Source organism: Eulemur rufifrons, chromosome 15 (genome assembly GCF_041146395.1).
Source record: "Eulemur rufifrons isolate Redbay chromosome 15, OSU_ERuf_1, whole genome shotgun sequence".
Classification (NCBI taxonomy): domain Eukaryota; kingdom Metazoa; phylum Chordata; class Mammalia; order Primates; family Lemuridae; genus Eulemur; species Eulemur rufifrons.
The window spans coordinates 62,526,312-62,543,575 of NC_090997.1; the positions used below are offsets into that span (position 1 = coordinate 62,526,312).

A 17,264-nucleotide genomic window follows, 5' to 3' on the forward strand; every position below is an offset into this window, starting at 1 on the left:
AAAGCCTGATTTTCAGGAATACAGTGAATGCTTCAGCAGGAGATGAATGTTTAGGAAAAGATTTGGACACTCAAGAAACCTGTTGTTGTCAAAACTTAGGTTTACATGACATATTTTTGGTAATACTATCCCACTTGACTAATTGTTCTCCGAAGGGAAAAAGAAGAAAAGCCAGCCAGAATTTCAGATGAGGGATCTGAAATTAATAGACCTCACTGATGGCATCAATCAGTCTCTATGCTTTCATTGCCGCCAAGTGCTTTTAATCTCTGTCAATTTGCACCAATCTTGGGAATCAAATACTGTACGACCGAGAAGCCAGACGTGTTTCATTTTACCATTAATTAAACTGCAAATAAATTGAACGCTGTACTCTTTCCAACAACTTGTTCCAGCCCCTTTGCACTTGTAACTCTTTGTCTTTCATTTATTGCAGGATTTAGTCATTCGTATTGTTTTTATTCTTGGCAACCTGACAGCGAAAAATAACCAGGCTCGGGAACAATTTTCCAAAGAGAAAGGGAGCATCCAAACTCTGCTGTCGTTGTTCCACACGTTCCACCAAGTCGATCTGCATTCCCGGAAGCAAGCCTGCCAAGGAGCGGAGCTGCCCCAGGCGCACAGGCCCCCCTCGGAGGCAGAGGACCTGCTCATCAAGCTGACCCGCCTGCTGGCCAACATGGCCATTCACCCGGGCGTCGGCCAGGCCTTGGCTGCCAGCCGGCCAGCAGTGGGCCTGCTCCTGACCACGCTGGGTGAGAACCGGCCCGCTGGCTGCGGCCCGGGCTTCCGCAGCTCCAAGACGGTTCTGTGGTTGGGGTGTGGTGAGGATTTCATTAGTACAAGTGGCTCACTTGGAAGAGTTTTCCTAGCTGTGTGAAGGAAAAATTCCTCTTCTGTTCAGAACCGCCTGAAAAGTAATCCAGATTAAAAAGAGAGAGAGAGAGAGAGAAAGAAAAAGAAAACATAGTAATATAGATTATTACTAAAACCCACTGAATTGGATACTTTAAAAGGGCAAATGTTATGGTTTGTGAATTATATTGCAATTTAAAAAAATTACACTGATCAAATGAACAAAAGTTGGCTAAACTAACCACAGTTTAAGCAAAGAGTTTAAGATCCCAGATTTTTCCTGGGGCAATCCACATAATTAGAGTTAATTTCTTTTTTTTTCCTTCAGGTTCTCATATTATCTGTAATTACAGACCCCGGTCATTTGGTCCTTATCTTTCCCCTTGTATTAGTCCGCTTGGGCTGCCATAACAGAATAGCCAGGCTGGGTAACTTAAACAACAGAGGTTCATTTGTAACACTTCTAGAGACTGGGAAGCTGAAGATCAAGGTGCCAGCCAGTTCAGTTCCTGGTGAGGGTCTTCGTCCTGGCTTGCAGACAGCCACCTGCTCCCTGTGTGCTCACGTGGCCTTTCCTTGGTGCAAGCACTTGGGGGTGGGTGGGGGTGGACAGTCTCTCGCTCTCTCTCTCTCTCTCTTCCTCTTCTTATAAGATCATTAGTCCTGTAGGATTAGAACCCCATCCTTGTGAGCTCATTTAACTCTGTGCCTCTTAGAAGCCGTACCTTCAAATATAATCATATTGGGAGTAGGGTTTCAACACAGGGATTTTGGGGGGCAGCATTCTGTCCATAGCACCCTTTTCTACTTTTCAGCCCTGTCATTTCTCATGGGCACCTCTGCCTGCTGGTGTGTAGGGAATTAACTGCAATCCAGGGCAATCAGTTTAGCCACTACTAAGCAGACTTGCGAAGATTTTGTTGTTGTGAAAGGAAGTTTAATGCCTGACAAAAATGATGTTTTGGAATAATCTGTGAAGTCCCCCACCCCACCCCTCTTAGTCAATTTAAGAACCATTAATCGAGTCCTTCCAGCATAATCAGCCGTATGCTGTGTTGCAAGTTTGTTTTCGTCTGCTCAGACTGCCATAACAAAATGCCATAAATTTCGTGGCTTAAACAACAGAAATTTATTTTCTTACAGTTCTGGAGACCAGAAGTCCAAGGTCAAGTTGCCAGCAGGGTCAGTATCTGGAAAGGGCTCTCTCGGGGGTAGGGCTTTAACATGAATTTTGGGGAGACACAGACATTCAGTCTATAACAAGGTTCTAGAAATATAGGCAGGTATCTGTTTCAATGTGGAGGGATGTCAGGTGCACAGACAAGACCCCCCAGCTATGAGAAGTGCCAGAAGCAAGGTGCACACGGGCCTGAGGGCTGAGGGGGCAGAGCAGCCGAGCCCAGCCGCGGGTGTGTAAGTGACAATGCCCTACTTCATCATGGAGCTTTACAGTTTAAAGGGGTGTTTCTGTATTTATCACCTCACAACAATGTGAGGGTAAGTTTTTATTTTCAGCATTTTACAGATAGGGAAACAGGCTCAGTGAGATATAGTAACTTTCCTAGGTCCCTAGTAAGTTAGTAAGTGGCAGTCGTGGAGTCCCAAACCTGTGTGCCTCTGCTCTATTCATCACTTGTTGTTGCCTGTCTCAAAAAAGGATTCTTAAATTCTGACCAAGATCTGCCCCAATGACTTACCACTTCCATCCATATCATAACTCAAAAATCTATTCATTTAGTCTTGAACTCCTTTCCAAGCTGCTGACTGCACATTAAACCACATGGGAGAACATGCATCCGGCAATTACAGAAATTCAGTTTCTGGCTGGACTCAGTGGCTCACGCCCGTAATCCTAGCACTTTGGGAGGCCACGGTGGGAGGATCACTTGAGCTCAGGAGTTCAAGACCAGCCTGAGCAACATAGTGAGACCCGTCTCTACAAAAAATAGAAAAATTAGCTGGGCATGGTGGCTCCCTCCTGTAGTCCCAGCTACTCAGGAGGCTGAGGCAGGAGGATCCCTTGAGCCCAGGAGTTTGAGGTTGCAGTGAGCTATGATCATGCCACTGCCCTCATGCCTGGGCAACAAAGCAAGACCCTGTCTCTAAAAAAGAAAGGAAGGAAAGAAGGAAAATCAGTTTCTGTAACCACCTCAAACATTTCAGCATTTGAATTGTAACACTTCCTAGTCTGCTGAGGCTCCACCCCCTTCTGGAGGACCAGCTCTTCTGGGGGGCCAGGTTATGACTGCTTCACATCAGCTGTGAGACTCATGCAAATACCCAGAAACTGACCCTGTAAAATGCCATTAAAGTCTTGAAATCTGCCTTTTAACCATTCCCCTACCCCAGGTGAGTCTTCCGCCCCTCAAATGTTGAGACCCAGTGCTTCAGGGAACCACCACGAGCCTCTCTGGCTCCTGAGGAAGTAGAGAAGCCTGAAGGCCACTGGGTGAGCTCTCATCTAGTGCAGGCTTCGTCCCTTTACTGACTGCAGCCCCCGGGAAGGGCCTGAGGACCAGACCTCAGACACCTGGGTTGGGGACACATGATTGTGAACAGCCAAGTGAAGGAGTTTATGCACGATTCGTTTTCCCACTATTGTTAGTATTCACATATAAAGTGGGAAAATTCCTGGTTTTATATATATACATATATATTTTATCAGCTTAGAAATTACATTTCTACCTATCAACTGAGGTAGAATGAATAACTTGCTTTTGACTCTAAAGAAGGTGATGCTTTGGGGCAGGAGAAAGAGGAAGCAGATTTGACCCGAGATAAGGGGGTCAAGCCCGGGCTAGCCCGGGTCCCCAGGCCCATCTGCTCCATTCCTCCCTCACCAGGTGTTCTGCCTTTGTCATGGGGGGGATTCCCAGGTGAGACTTCCCAGTGTACCCCCGGGGGGTCACTGGAACTCAGGAATAACCTGCTTTACTTTTTTTGCTCTTAGGTAACCAATGAAACTAATCAGGTGGTTCTCAAATGTCCTTGCACATAAGACCCATGCAGGGAGCTTGTTAAAAGCACAGATTCTTGGCCCTACCCTCAGAGGTTGTGATTCATCGAGTTGGGTGTGGGGCCCGGGATCTGCATTTTAAAATGCTCCCTGGCTGGTCCTGATGCAGGTGGTCGAGGGCCTCCCTTGGAGAAATGCCTTAGTCTCTGCAGAGTTAGAGCTCAGTGCTCTATGAGGTTGAGCAAAAGTGAAGAAACCTTGCTCTCCAGTGATTGATCAGGGCCTCTAGCCTACCATGCCTCAGGCAGCTTGTGCAAGCAGGTGATCCCTTTTCTGTTCCATCTCCTGAAAGATTTTATCTTCAAATAAAAGCTTATAGGAAGGCAAAAGTCACCCTTGACAGAGGTTCACCCACCTCCACCTTCCCCTTACACAGCCCAACTGCTGGGGGAATTTCTGAGCCCTCCCAAGCCCTCTCATACTGGTCTCTGTTGATTTCCCATGTGCTTTATCTGCACCAGTGTGGACTGGTGATCAGATTCCAGGAGAAGCTGCTGCCCCTCTGACTGGCCAAGCAGCTTAGGGCAACCCAAGGGCGGCAGCAGCAGGCTGTGACTGTGAACCTTGAAGGGGCCCACCCACCGGTCTGCTTGTGCCCACTGAGGCCAGAGCAGCTGCCACCCTGTATCCTCAGAGCTGAGCACTCCTCCCAGCCTGATGGCTCTTGCTGCATGGCACTGTCCCCCAGTCACACGGGAAAGGCATCCTTTGGGGTCATTTTTTTCCACCTCCCTCATCCCTGTGTCCTTCACAGAGGAGTTGCCTGTACCCCAGGACTTGCCTAGAGAAGACAGTCTCATTGCAGAGGGTCTTTTGAAAATCAGAATGTTTCTGGTAAGAACCAGCAGCCCTCTCAGTAAGCCCCTAGTCTCAGAGATTTGCTGACCTAGTGGCAAGCTCCAAATTCCAGATTCTTATATCCATGAGTCAGTTACGGACGGTAGTGGGTGTTCTCATGCTTTGCGGAGGCAGATTTATTGCCCCAAACAGCCCTAATGGGAACTCAGTAATGCTGAGTCCTGGGCCTGAGCAGGGTGCTATGGAAAGAGTAGGACAGTAGGGTCAGGCAGACCTGCATCCAGGTGTCTGCTCTGTGAAGTCAGGCAAAGTATTTAACTTCTCTAAGCCTCCGTGTTCTCATCTGACCCCCCTAAATCCATCTGTCGAAATCCTAACCCTCAATGTGATGGCATTTGGAGATGGAGCCTTTGGGAGATGATTAGGCTCAGATGAGGTCATGATGTGGGGCCCTCATGACGGGATCAGTGTCTTTAGAAGAGGAGACACCAGACTTCTCCCTCTCTCTCTGCCATGTGAGGACCCAGGGAGAAGTCAGCCATCTACGAGCAGGAAGAGACCCTCACCAGAACCTGAGCATGATGGCACGCCGATCTGGGACTTCCAGCCTCCACAGCTGTGAGAAAATACATTTCTGTTGGTTCAAGCTACCCAGTTTATGGTATTTTGTTATGGCAGCCCTGGGCGACTGAGACGGATATACCTTTTGAGAATTAATTATTGTGGGTTTAAATGCTTGTAAGTGCACTTAAAGCATTATTAGTAATTAACTTTCAGGGGGTTAAATGCATGTAAAGTGCTTGGTGCTGTTCATGATGGGTGCTTAGCAGCTGTGAGCACCTACCCTCTTGCCCCAGATGGCATTCCTGCTGCCCAAACGTGTGGTCCTACAGGAGGTGGGGACACATCAGGGCTACTCTGCATTTTCTGGGAAATCTAATGAATTTTTTACAAAGACAAGAGAAAAAACAGATTTCCCCAAACGTTGCCTCAGTCTGGGGTGGAGGGAACCAGTGCTGTGGGCCTCTTCTTGCCCAAGGGTTAGACATTCACCTGAGTGGCTTCTGGTGAGCTTTCATTCCCAATGGCCCGTCTATTATTTTAACAAACATTTACTTAGCACCCACTATGCACTCTTTTAAGCCCTTAATGAATATTAACTCATTTAAACTTTGTAACAACAACTCTATAATGTAGGTGCAATTATCATCCCCACTTGGCAGTCAAGGATCCTGAGGTCCAGGGGGGGTTAAAGGTCAAGGTCACGTGGCCAGTGAGTAGAAGCACCAGGATTTGGCTCCAGAGTCATGGCCAAAGAAAAGGGAGATCCTTTGGAGGTCCCGTGTTCCTTCTTTTATTTTGTATCCCTCAAAAATAATTGGTATTCTTTCAGAGATTCCCTAGCAAACCGAGGCCACTAGGATATCGCCTGCTGTTGAATCCATACCAAAGTCCAAGACAATTCAGTTCCTATTCCCTTCCTGTGTGCTTACACTAAAAAACAGGCAGTCAGGGCCTCATTGATTCTTACTCTCTCCAAGCAGTCACGGGGCATCGACCACGCACTGTGCCCTGTGCTGTCTGCTGTGGGCACACGGCCCACTGGCTGAAGGGCCGGTGTATGTCTGTAGCCGAACAAATGACTGAGTTTTCCTTTGAATGTAGTAAGTCACAAAAGGCTATTCTCTTTAATGAAAAGGAAAAGAAGGCCAAAAGATACGATAATTAAGTCAGAGAATTTAAGAGCTGGTACCATCGTTTCACTTAGCTAAAGCCCCCATATTTGTTCCCTGAGAATCTTTGGTTTCATACAAGAGGTAACAGCCACTTCCTGTCCAATAGAACGCAGTGGGCACGTCATGGGCAAAGGTGTGCGCAGGTGCCGGGGCCCCCTACCAGGCATCCAGAGCAGGCGCTGGCCAGGTGGAGGTGGCAGTTGCAATCTGGCACCGGGTAGACATGTGCAGGGTGTGAGGTGAGTGGCAGAGGCCATTCAAGTTGCTGTGACTAGTTCAGTATCACCAGGCTCGTGACTCTTCCTCTGATCCTCAAACCCTTATATCCAACCGTCTAGCCTGCCTCTTCTGTGGGTGCTTCATAAACACCTCAGATCTAAAGCTGAACTCACGACCTCCCTGCCAACTTTCCCTCTTCCTTAATTCAGGGAACGTGGTCAACATCTACCCATTATGTGAGCCAGAAACCCAGGGCTCATCCGGGTGGCTCCTCTCCCTCACACCTCAGGCAGCCTCCATCCAGGACAGTCCACTCCACTCCGTCTCCACCATCATCCACATGTAAGCTCTATCGCTGCTTCTGGAATATTCCCGGCTGCATGCCTGCATCTGTGCTTCTCCGCACTGCGGCCAGAGCATCAGGGGACGAGTCTGGAGACTGGGTGGGAGGCAGGGACAGAGTCACTAAGGGTCTGATGTGCTAAGCAAAAGGGTCCATTCACTCATTTGTTCATCCATTCTTGCATTCAGCACCTAGTTATTGAGCACCCACTCTGTGCCTGACGCTGTTCTAGGTGTGGGAACACCGCCAGGAATAAAACAGACAAATCCCTAGTCCTCATGGAGCTAACATTTTCCCATAGAACATCAGGCGGTCGTATGTACTCTGGGGAGAATTAAAGCAGGGGAAGGGGAAAAGAGAATAACAGATGCTATTGTATAGAGGGTGGTACCACAGGGTGGTTAAGCAGAGTATGTCCAACAAGGTGGCATCTAGGCCGCAGCTTGAAGGACACGAGGAGAGAGCGAAGCGGGTCACTGGAAGAAGAGTGCATTCCAGACTGAGGGATTCACAGAGCAAAGTTCTCCAGCAGGCTCATGCTGATGTGCTCGCGGAAGCCAGGAGGCCAGTGCGGTGGCTCACACCTGTAATCCCGGCACCTTGGGAGGCTGGGCTGGGAGGATCGCTTGAGGCCAGGGGTTTGAGACGGCGGTGGGCCAAGATCGCGCCACTGCATTCCAGCCTGGGCAACAGAGCAGGACCCTGTTCCCCACTGCCCCCCGCCAAAAAAGCCAGCAACAGGCATTGGCACTGTGGCTGGAGGCCAGAGTAGCAGGCGAGACCAGCAAGGTAAGGCCTGGGGCGGCCCAAGTGGGGCCTATGGGCCAAGCGAGGCGGAGCCATTGGTGGATTGTGAGCTGAGTGCCATGACCTCACTGGCTTTTAAAGGATCGCCATGTTGAGAATAGACTTTGGAAGACAAAAGGGGAAGAAGAGAAGTCAGCGGGGGGTGAGAGGTGGGCTGGGGTGGTGGTGAGGACATGAGAGGGGATCAGAGTCTGGGTGTTTGGAAGCAGGTTGATAGTCACAGATGGATCATTCTGCCAGGAGGTGGAGGTGTGGGAACAGAGTGCAGATGCAGCTGGTGGCGCCCCTGGGAGAGCCTGAGGACAGGGCAAACTGGAGGGATTAGAGACGACTCCACTCACTAGGGTATTGGCCCGTTTGCTTTACTGCTCCTACACAGATCAGCCTGACTTTTCCAGGCCTCCTGGTAGCAAGGATTGACCTTGGAGTGTCCTCCCTGCCCTGGCCAGAGCAGTCCCTTGCACTTGGTACACTTCCCTGCAGGAAGAGTCGGGGGAATAAAGCAGCAAACGGAGCCTCCTGTGCCTTTGCACAGACCTTGCCCGGGACAGCGGCTCGGGCTCGTGCCTGGCGGTGCTGTTGCTGCAGTTGCGACGTCATTGGTTCTACACCTGCAATGGGTCTTTGATTCCCTTATCCGCACTTTGTTTCAGAATACAAGTCACTCGATGATTGTGAGGAGCTGGTGATCAATACTACAGCCACGATCAACAATTTATCTTACTACCAAGTGAAGAATTCTGTAATTCGAGACAAAAAGCTGTATATTGCTGAATGTAAGTTTCAGAGTTGGGTTTGGATAAATGCATGTTCATTTAAGGTTTTAATTTTACTAACTAAATACAAAACTGGAGGCATCAATATATTCTGACTTCTGGTACAAATATCTTAGAGCCTGATCTGATTTTAAGAAATTAGAACATGGGCTAATTAGACTATGGAAAAATTAGTTTCTTAGTTCTTGTTCAAGTCTCTTACAGTTTGTATTTTATTATTGTTTTTAATTTTTAGATCATCAGTATTTAGTATGGTATTGGTTTCCATTAGCCTTAAATTAAAACTTAAATTCACTAATTTTATTTCTTTTGTGGTCACCAAATCCAGTGCTCTTAAAGCTGCTAGTGAGTAACAACATGGATGGAGTCCTGGAGGCTGTGCGCGTCTTTGGAAATCTCTCCCAGGACCGTGACATCTGTGATTTCATTGTGCAAAATAATGGTGAGTTAATGACACTTAAATTCATAAATGTGCACTTCTTGGCAACAATCTCCTAAGTGCTTTTGGAGCTTGGGTCATTACATGACACTTATTTCTGCTTTGAGGTTTTTATGTTGAGGTTTTTTTTTATGTTGTTTTATGTTGTTATGTTGTTATGTTTTATGTTGTTTTATGTTAAGTTTTTTTTATTTTTATGTAGAGTTTTATGTTGCGTTCTGTACATAAGGCTCCTGGCTCAGGGTGCCAAGATGGACCTTGGCGGTGTTCCCCTGTCCCTTGTAAATGGCTTCTGCAGTCATGGGTGTGTGTGTGTGTGTGTGTGTGTGCGTGTGTTTAATGGAAACAAATAATCTTCACTTATCATTTCTGCCCATGGGAATAGACTCAAGAGACATTCTCTTTCATGTAGTAGAATGTCCATTACATTTTGCTTATAATAGCAAAAGGTGAAAACAATCTAAATGTCCATCAACAGGCAAGAAGAGAAATACATTATGGAATATTCATGCAACCAAACGTTCGACAACATTTAAAATAAATGAACTAGACATCCACATATCCACATGGGTCAATCTCAAACACATAATGTAGGTGCAAAAAACCTAGCAATAGGAGGATATATACAGAAGAATGCCACGAATATGAGTTTTAAAATATGCAAAGCTATCTTGAATATTGCTTATGCCTATGTATTCATGTAGTAATGGTATAAAGTATAAATGGTATTTGGAAATGAAAAACTCCACACTTAATATAGAGTTTACCTTTGGAGAGAAAGGGATGTCTAAAAACATAAAATTGGATCTGTATTGTTTTTATTTTTAATTGGTAAATAAGAATTATATATATTTACCACGTATAGCATGTTGTTTTGAATGCAATGTTTTATTTCTTAAACTGGGTGGCAGACACCTAAGTGTTTATACTAACCATATTCTTTGTCTCAAATATTTCATGTAAGAATAATAATTTTAAAAACTTAGTTATCCACACTCATGATAGAAAATTCAGATAATGCAGATAATAAATATAAAAAACAGCAACAGCCAACTGTCACTCATTATCTCACTCCCCCAGAGATAGCTGTTAACATTTTGGTGTCCATGTTATACTCTTAAGGGTCCATATGTATGTGATGTAGCCTTTGCCGAGCTCACTTCCCAACCCAGTCGGTAGGGCCGAGGCCAGAACAGGGCGGCCCCGCTCGGTGCGCAGTACAGGGGGAGGAGGCAGAGCGTACACCTTGTCCATTCTCCTCCAGCCCTTTGCTCAGCCCCTGCTGCGGGATGGGAAAACAGGGCGAAGAGTTCCCAGTTCCGTTTCCTGAAGCAGGAGCCTGTCTTGCCCTGAGACAGCAGACACCCCTACACTGGAAGCCCTGCCTTGGCACAGGTTGGTTTCCAGCAGTCTGAGTCTTCAACGTGGCCGTGGGAGACTTCAAGGATGATCTCACCAGGAGCCAACTCCCCTTTCCCAGGCTGTGTATTTAAAGAGAGCTGTTGCTGGAGGTTCAGAAAGGCCCTTGAGAACAACCAGCAGTTCGAGATGAATGTCACCTGTGCTCCCTCCTTTCCGCCAGCAGGGAGTCTATCACCATTCTGGAGAGGGAGCTGCTGCCTGGGTCAGGTGTAGCAGTCTCTGGGAAGCAGGGGAGCAGGCTCTGGGAGTGGTGGGTGTAGAGGAACCCACTGCTGGGTGATGGATAAAGCCCTAGGAAGAGTAAGTTAAGTCCCTTAATAGGGGCTCTGGGTTTGCACGCCACGCCCCGTTTCCCTGGTGCCATTTATAAAACAAGAGACAGCTGAGAACCCTGAGCTTTCACTGGTCTGCATTTGTTCTCTGCCTTCCCAGTACACAAGTTCATGATTGCGTTGCTGGATGCTAAGCATCAGGATGTTTGCTTTTCTGCCTGTGGTGTTCTCCTAAATCTCACCGTGGATAAAGACAAGCGTGTCATCCTAAAAGAAGGAGGTGGCATTAAAAAGTAAGTTTCAAAGCATGGAGTCCTGACTCACTCAGGATGCAAAGGGTATAGTTTTCTTGGGAGCTTGGGCCCCTCTCGTCATTCATCTGGGGCAAAGGTATTCAACATTTGGAAGCCCCAAGCTGGGGCAAAAGAGGGGATTTAGGTTCCACCGGGCACTTAAAATAATTCAGAAGTAGATTATTGCTACTTTTGTAGCCACTTAAGTTTGTAGATAAAAAACTTTTTAAAACGACCACTGAATTACATATAATGCATATTAAATATCATCATGCTAAAAATATTAAAACTAAAAACATTATGACCTAATAACTTCTCAATTTGACTTTTATTAACTCAGGTTAGTGGATTGTTTAAGAGATTTTGGCCCTACTGATTGGCAGCTGGCCTGCTTGGTTTGCAAAACTTTATGGAACTTCAGTGAAAATATCACTAATGCTTCGTCGTGTTTTGGAACTGAAGACACCAACACGCTCTTAGTCCTGTTGTCATCATTTTTAGGTAAGACTCCTGACTATGATGAGTCTGAGTTTTATCAGAGTGAGATAAAAAATATTTTTCCATGACCTGTATCAGTAAATATTGGTATGTATTTGGGTCACTATATTTCTATAAGCAGCAAGAGTATGTTAAAGATTATTATAATTTGGAACTATCTGGAAGAGGCTGAATGTTATTTATAATAGCGACAGAAGGACTTTTAACTCATTGGATACTGTCATGATTTCTTCTATGGCTTTTTTTTTTTTTTTTTGCATTTTCTATAGAGTACATTAAGAAATCAGCATAAATGTATTTGTGTTGTTTAAAAGTATACAGACACTGTTGTAATTGAGAAAATATGGCTAAAAGCCATTCTGGCTTGTTATGCTTTTAAATGAATCTATACATTTTAACTAGCAGGCTTAATATGTGAGGGGGGAGGGTTTGTGAAACTACTCTACATTACAATGGGGTTAATATCCTTGAAAGGCAGGAAATCACTGATACACACCAAAGGAAAGAGGATCATTTCTTACATTTAAAAAAATTTCTATTTTCAGGATAATTTTTTTCATGCTGGGTTAGGTCTAAAAACAATTATTTGGGTCAATAAACGCGTTGAGTGTTTTCAGTAATTCTTTTCCCAAAATGAAAGTGTGCCCACATCGCTTCCCAGCCACTGCACTGGGTCAGTGATTCAGTGTGGAAAGGCTTAGTGTGACTCAGAGTCATGGGTTCGAATCCTCTGGCTCTCACTGGTGGTGTGATTCGGACAAGAAAATCTCATAGCCTGTCTTTTCATCTCTAAAATGGAGATTATGTGGCTCCAACAAGCATCCTGAGAGCATAATGGGAAGACCCAGAAGGCTTGTAGTCAGACAAGTCTAAGTTCTCACCTTATCCCTTACAAGTTTGTTTTCTTTTTTCCTTTTTTGAAACAGAGTCTTGCTCTGTTACCCAGGCTAGGGTGCAGTGGGGTGATGATAGCTGATTACAACCTCAAATTCCTGAGCTCAAGTGATCCTACCAGGTCTGGCTAATTTTTAAAAAAAATTTTTTGTAGAGATGGGGGTCTCACTATGTTACCCACGCTGGTCTTATACTCCTGGCTTCAAGCCTTCTTCCCACCTTGGCCTCCCAAAGTGCTGGGATTACAGGTGTGAGCCATCAGCCCCCTTACAAGTCTTTAATCCTTGGGCTTAACCACTCTGAAATTGTATTTAATCATCTCCAGGATGGGGATAATTAATGTCCACCTTGCAAGGTTGGTAGGATAACAAATGAGCAGATGTGTACAAAGAGCTTACGACAGTGCCTGACACATAGCAAATCTTCAAAACATGGCTAAAGTGCTTTGTAACTCTTAAGAGTTGTAATGATATATTCTTAAACAGGAATTGAAACTCAGAAGTTATTTGAGAGAACCAGATTTGCTAGGTTGATGTGAAATTTACTTTTTCCAGGTAAATATAATTTTGTGTATGTGTTTAAAACTCAGTAAGAAAAAAATGAGCATGATTTTAAATTGTTGAGGTTCAGAGTCTGCTCGAAAAACATTAAGCTTTCTCAGGTTGCAGGGAGCAGAAATGCACGCTCAGGTTGCCTTAATCCCATTCTCAGTGGTGGCAGAGCATTGAAATCAGCTATGGAGTTAAACAAGTTAAACACCTTCCTGGCCCCATCCCTAGAAATTCTGATTCAGTAGCTCTGGGGTGAGGCTGAGAATCTGTGTTTTAAGAAGTTCCACAGGTGAGTCTGATATGTGGCCAGGATTGAGAACCTCGCCCTGGTTAGTGATGTTTAAGGGGAAGGATGTACCGGGAAGAAGGAAGTCAGGAAACAAGATATTGCCCAAAGCTTCCCAGAGGCCCACTCAAAAGCCAGGGTCCTGGGTCGACCCTCTCAGCAGCAGGCATCATGAGCTCCCCCTCTAGGCTCCCCATGCTGGAGACCCGGCTCTGCTTTCTCTCTGTTGTTATAGAAAAAGTTCTCTCTTCTCTCCCTCCTCCTCCCTCTAGGTTCCTGCTTGGTCATGGCTTCACTAGCTGCACTCAGTGTGTGTCCCTCTGGTCTCCGCTGCTGGTGCACTTTTCTGTGTGCCCCATGCAGGGAGAAAATGCGATTGGTTCAGTGAGTCACTCTGCTGTGGTGTAGGGCTTTCCTGCGTAGGCAGCAGCTGGCTCTGTGACAGGCTCTCTGGCTTCCTTTGCTACCTACACCTGGGGCAATCAGCCATAAATAACAAGGATGGTGGGGCCATGCGGCACAAAGATGGGTCAGAAGCAGGTGTGGGATGGCTGGCGTCTCAGCACGGGGCAGTATACCTGGAAGGCACTTGGCTTTAGTGGGCCTATTGCCTATTACAGTTGCCTCTTCGTATCTGTGGGGGATTGGTTCTGGGACCCCCCTCAGATACCTCAATCCACGGATGCTCAAGTCCCTTATACAAAATGGTGTAGTATTTGCAGAGAACCTATGCATATTTGAATCATCTCTATATATAATACCTAATACAATGTAAATGCTGTATAATAGTTGGTATACTGTATTTTTAAAAATTCATATTTTTATTATTTTTAGTTTTTCAAATAGTTTCACTCTGTGGTTGGTTGGGGAGGATGTGGAGGGCCGACTGTGCTCCACTCCCAACTTTGTCTTATAGTCACATTGGGCTTCTACTTGTGCTTCTCCAACCTCTGTGCCTCTGCACATGCCATGTTCCCTGCCTGCCTATCTAAATGCCGCCTGTCCTTGCAGGCCCTTCTTGGATAGCTCTTGAAGCCCACAGTCCTAGTCTAGTCATAGGAAATCTGTACTTCTTACATAGTAGTTAATCATGAACTCTGTAACTTCTCCTGTATTACTGTTTTATCTTATTTCCCCACTCCCACTGGGCCACATAAGGAAAAGGGTATTGCCTCATACAAAGAAGGCACTTGAAAGATGCTTGTGGATTGGCTAACAATAGTGGTACCTTTGTTTTAATGGTGCTACCTCCTTTTAAAGGGATGCTCATTCTATTTTCCCAAGATCTCTCTGAGCTCATTAGCTAGGTGACAGGTAAGAAAAGTAGACCTAGGAGGGAAAGTGATTTGGCCAAGGTCATACGGTAGCAAAGCCAGGACTCTTCATCAGAAAATAAACATCTAGCCTTGTGTTTTCCTGCCATTCCATTACACAGTACCCCCTTACTCCACCCCGCCCTGTGGAAGGGGACTGTGGCATGGATGACAACAAAGAGCTCAGGGAGCCAAGTCACTGTCCAAAGCATCACGGGTTCTCACTGATTCAGAGCTCCTGAGAATCTGGGGACTGGGCCTCATGGGCTGTGTGGGGGTCTGTTCTGCTTCCTGGCTTTTCTCTCGGCAGTGGGCACTCAGACCCTTCTGACAGGGTCGCGGCTGTCTGGAAAGTTGGGCTGCTGCAAGTGAAATGGACATGTGGGTGAAATTCAAATTGAAATTTGAATTTCAATTCTTTTACAAAGATAGCTAAAAAAACCCAGGCCATGTTGAAAACAGGATGAGCTATTAAATCACCAAGGCCCATGTTGAAGTATGAGCACTATTTTTTGGGAAATAATGGCAAGGCAATTAACACAGTAAGTTACCTAGCTTTTTCTTGCTGGGTGACTAGAAAAAAACAAAAAGAATATTGACAGTCTTTCTGCAAAGTGGCTTAGAAAGAACGTATGTCTGAAAGTTCCCAGTATACTGCAGTCATGTCTTATGAACTCATTAGTGGTGTGTCGGTCTCGCAGTTTCTGAGTGGTGTGCCCTGGCATCCCAGTCTGTCATGAGCCCTCTTGGGCAGGCGGGGGCTGGCACCTGATGACCAGTATGTGTGGTTTATTGTTACAAACAGGAAGTACATTAGGTTATTGTATGTTTATCATAAGGTATGTGGAACGTGGCACCCAGGGTTTGTGACAAGAGGGGGTCCCATGTTCCAGCTGGAGGATCATATCATCAAACCTATGCCAAAGAGCTATCCGGTGCTTCTGGAACAAGAGGACTGTACCTTAGAATAGTCAGGGCAATAATATTAATAAATCCCTTAAACAGCACTGAATGGCAAGCTAGGAAATAGTGCAATGAGTAGGGGAAGCTTTTATTGATGCTGCAGGACACTTAAACTGTAATGGTGATTGTGTTTTATAACGCAATCTTTACAGATCACTGACAAATGTATTGTTTTAAGTCTTTTAATCCTTTCTAATATCTTGCCCCAAATTTTAGTATTTGGAAATGTGCTGTGCACAAAGAAAGCTTAAGAATGATTGGTTATATAAATCAGTGCTTTTCACACTGTGGGTTCTGAAATCAGTTTAGTTGATTGTGACCAGCATTATTAAAAATGAAGTAGCAAAGAAAGAAAAGATCAGGACATATTACATGTAGTGTAAGGGTAAGTATTCTATTGTGAAACATTTGTTATTTGTATATAAGTATCTAAGTATATGTATACACAGTTATGATGTAAAATGTTTCTTAGTTTGGGTCACAGTCAAAAAAGTATGAATCATAGACCTAAATTTTTATTGAGTCACCCACTACCACTCTTTGCAGTATAAGTTGAAATTTAATACCCAAAGTAATATGGCACTTTTTATGTATTTTGATGTATTTACTTTGAAACTTCAGTTTCAAAGAGTAGCAGTTTTGCTACTCTTATCTTGTCTAACCCAATTTAGAATTAATATGGTTCACGTGTAGATTAACTATAGGCTGGGCCTCAAGAAAAGTAACATAGTCTTGACATTAGATTAAAAAAAAAAAAAAAAAAAAAAACCAACAGAGACTTTGCTAAAACTACCGAATCCAACCAAAGCCCTAGGCAGAGGAAGGAACTGCAAAGTGCTTGGGCCACACTGCTCAACCCTAAGCAGCTTGGGAAAGGAGGGCATAAAACAACAGAATTAATTTTTCAACAAAAGTTTGGTGCTCATTAAAATCTGGAAAAGAATAAACACGAAGGTGACCTAGCAATCTGAATTTACTGAGTCTGGCAGACTCTTCTTGTCCGAAAATAGCCAAATGGGAAGGGCTTTAAAGGCAACAAACCATCCAACACCACCTGCATTCACGGCCTGGTTATCTTATGGGTGGGGAGATCCAGGTTTGCTTACAGGGTCTCCATGGAGCTCCTTGCTGAAGTGTTTGTGTCTGCCTGGAACTAATCTCAGAACTGCATAGCTGTCCACTTGGTTGTGAGGAGGGGAAGGAGACAAACTGGGATTCCAGACTCCCTTATCTTATTCTGGATGGTGACACTAATACCCATAGTGCCAAAGTATACATTGAGTGTACACAAAAGTTCGCTGTAGAAAATCTGGTATAAACAGAGTGATGAAGCATTTTGTGTAATAGGATTTTAATTGGCCCTATGAAAAAATGTTTGCAAATTGTGTAAGTAGCAACATTTGTGGTCATTTTAGGACTTAGTGGTTGCCATCTAAGAAGTCTGCCTCAGGCCACAGACCTAGGAAGTGGCAGAGCCAATCTGCTGACTGGCAGGCCAGTGGGCTTTCCTGAGGTCTGTCACATGGGGTGCAAGGCCCAATATAAATAAGGAAAAATGTGGTGGCAAGTCAACACAGAAACCTCAGGGGCCATTTAGCTTCCTACTTGGGTTGAATGTATGTATGGTATTCACAAAATTCAGGGTGCCCTTGGATTAGGGATCAAATTAAAGTTGTAATTTTGCATTTTATTTTTACAAGTGCTTTTCTGCATTATCCACAGACTAATGTGGAATTCTAATACTCCTCGAGAGTATTAGAAGTCCCCCAGTTTTCACAGTTAT

At 45.1% G+C, this 17,264-nt stretch overlaps 1 protein-coding gene across 2 annotated transcripts in view; it reads left to right on the top strand.

The window, feature by feature from the left end:
- Window positions 1-17,264, top strand: part of ARMC2 (armadillo repeat containing 2) — a 100,453-nt gene that overhangs the window by 81,484 nt on the left and 1,705 nt on the right. For both annotated transcript variants that reach the window (XM_069488294.1, XM_069488295.1), the window contains 5 exons: window positions 437-755; window positions 8,428-8,550; window positions 8,879-8,992; window positions 10,844-10,976; window positions 11,317-11,477. In XM_069488294.1, coding sequence (XP_069344395.1) covers window positions 437-755; window positions 8,428-8,550; window positions 8,879-8,992; window positions 10,844-10,976; window positions 11,317-11,477 — 850 coding nt within the window. The remainder of the gene's footprint in view (window positions 1-436; window positions 756-8,427; window positions 8,551-8,878; window positions 8,993-10,843; window positions 10,977-11,316; window positions 11,478-17,264) is intronic.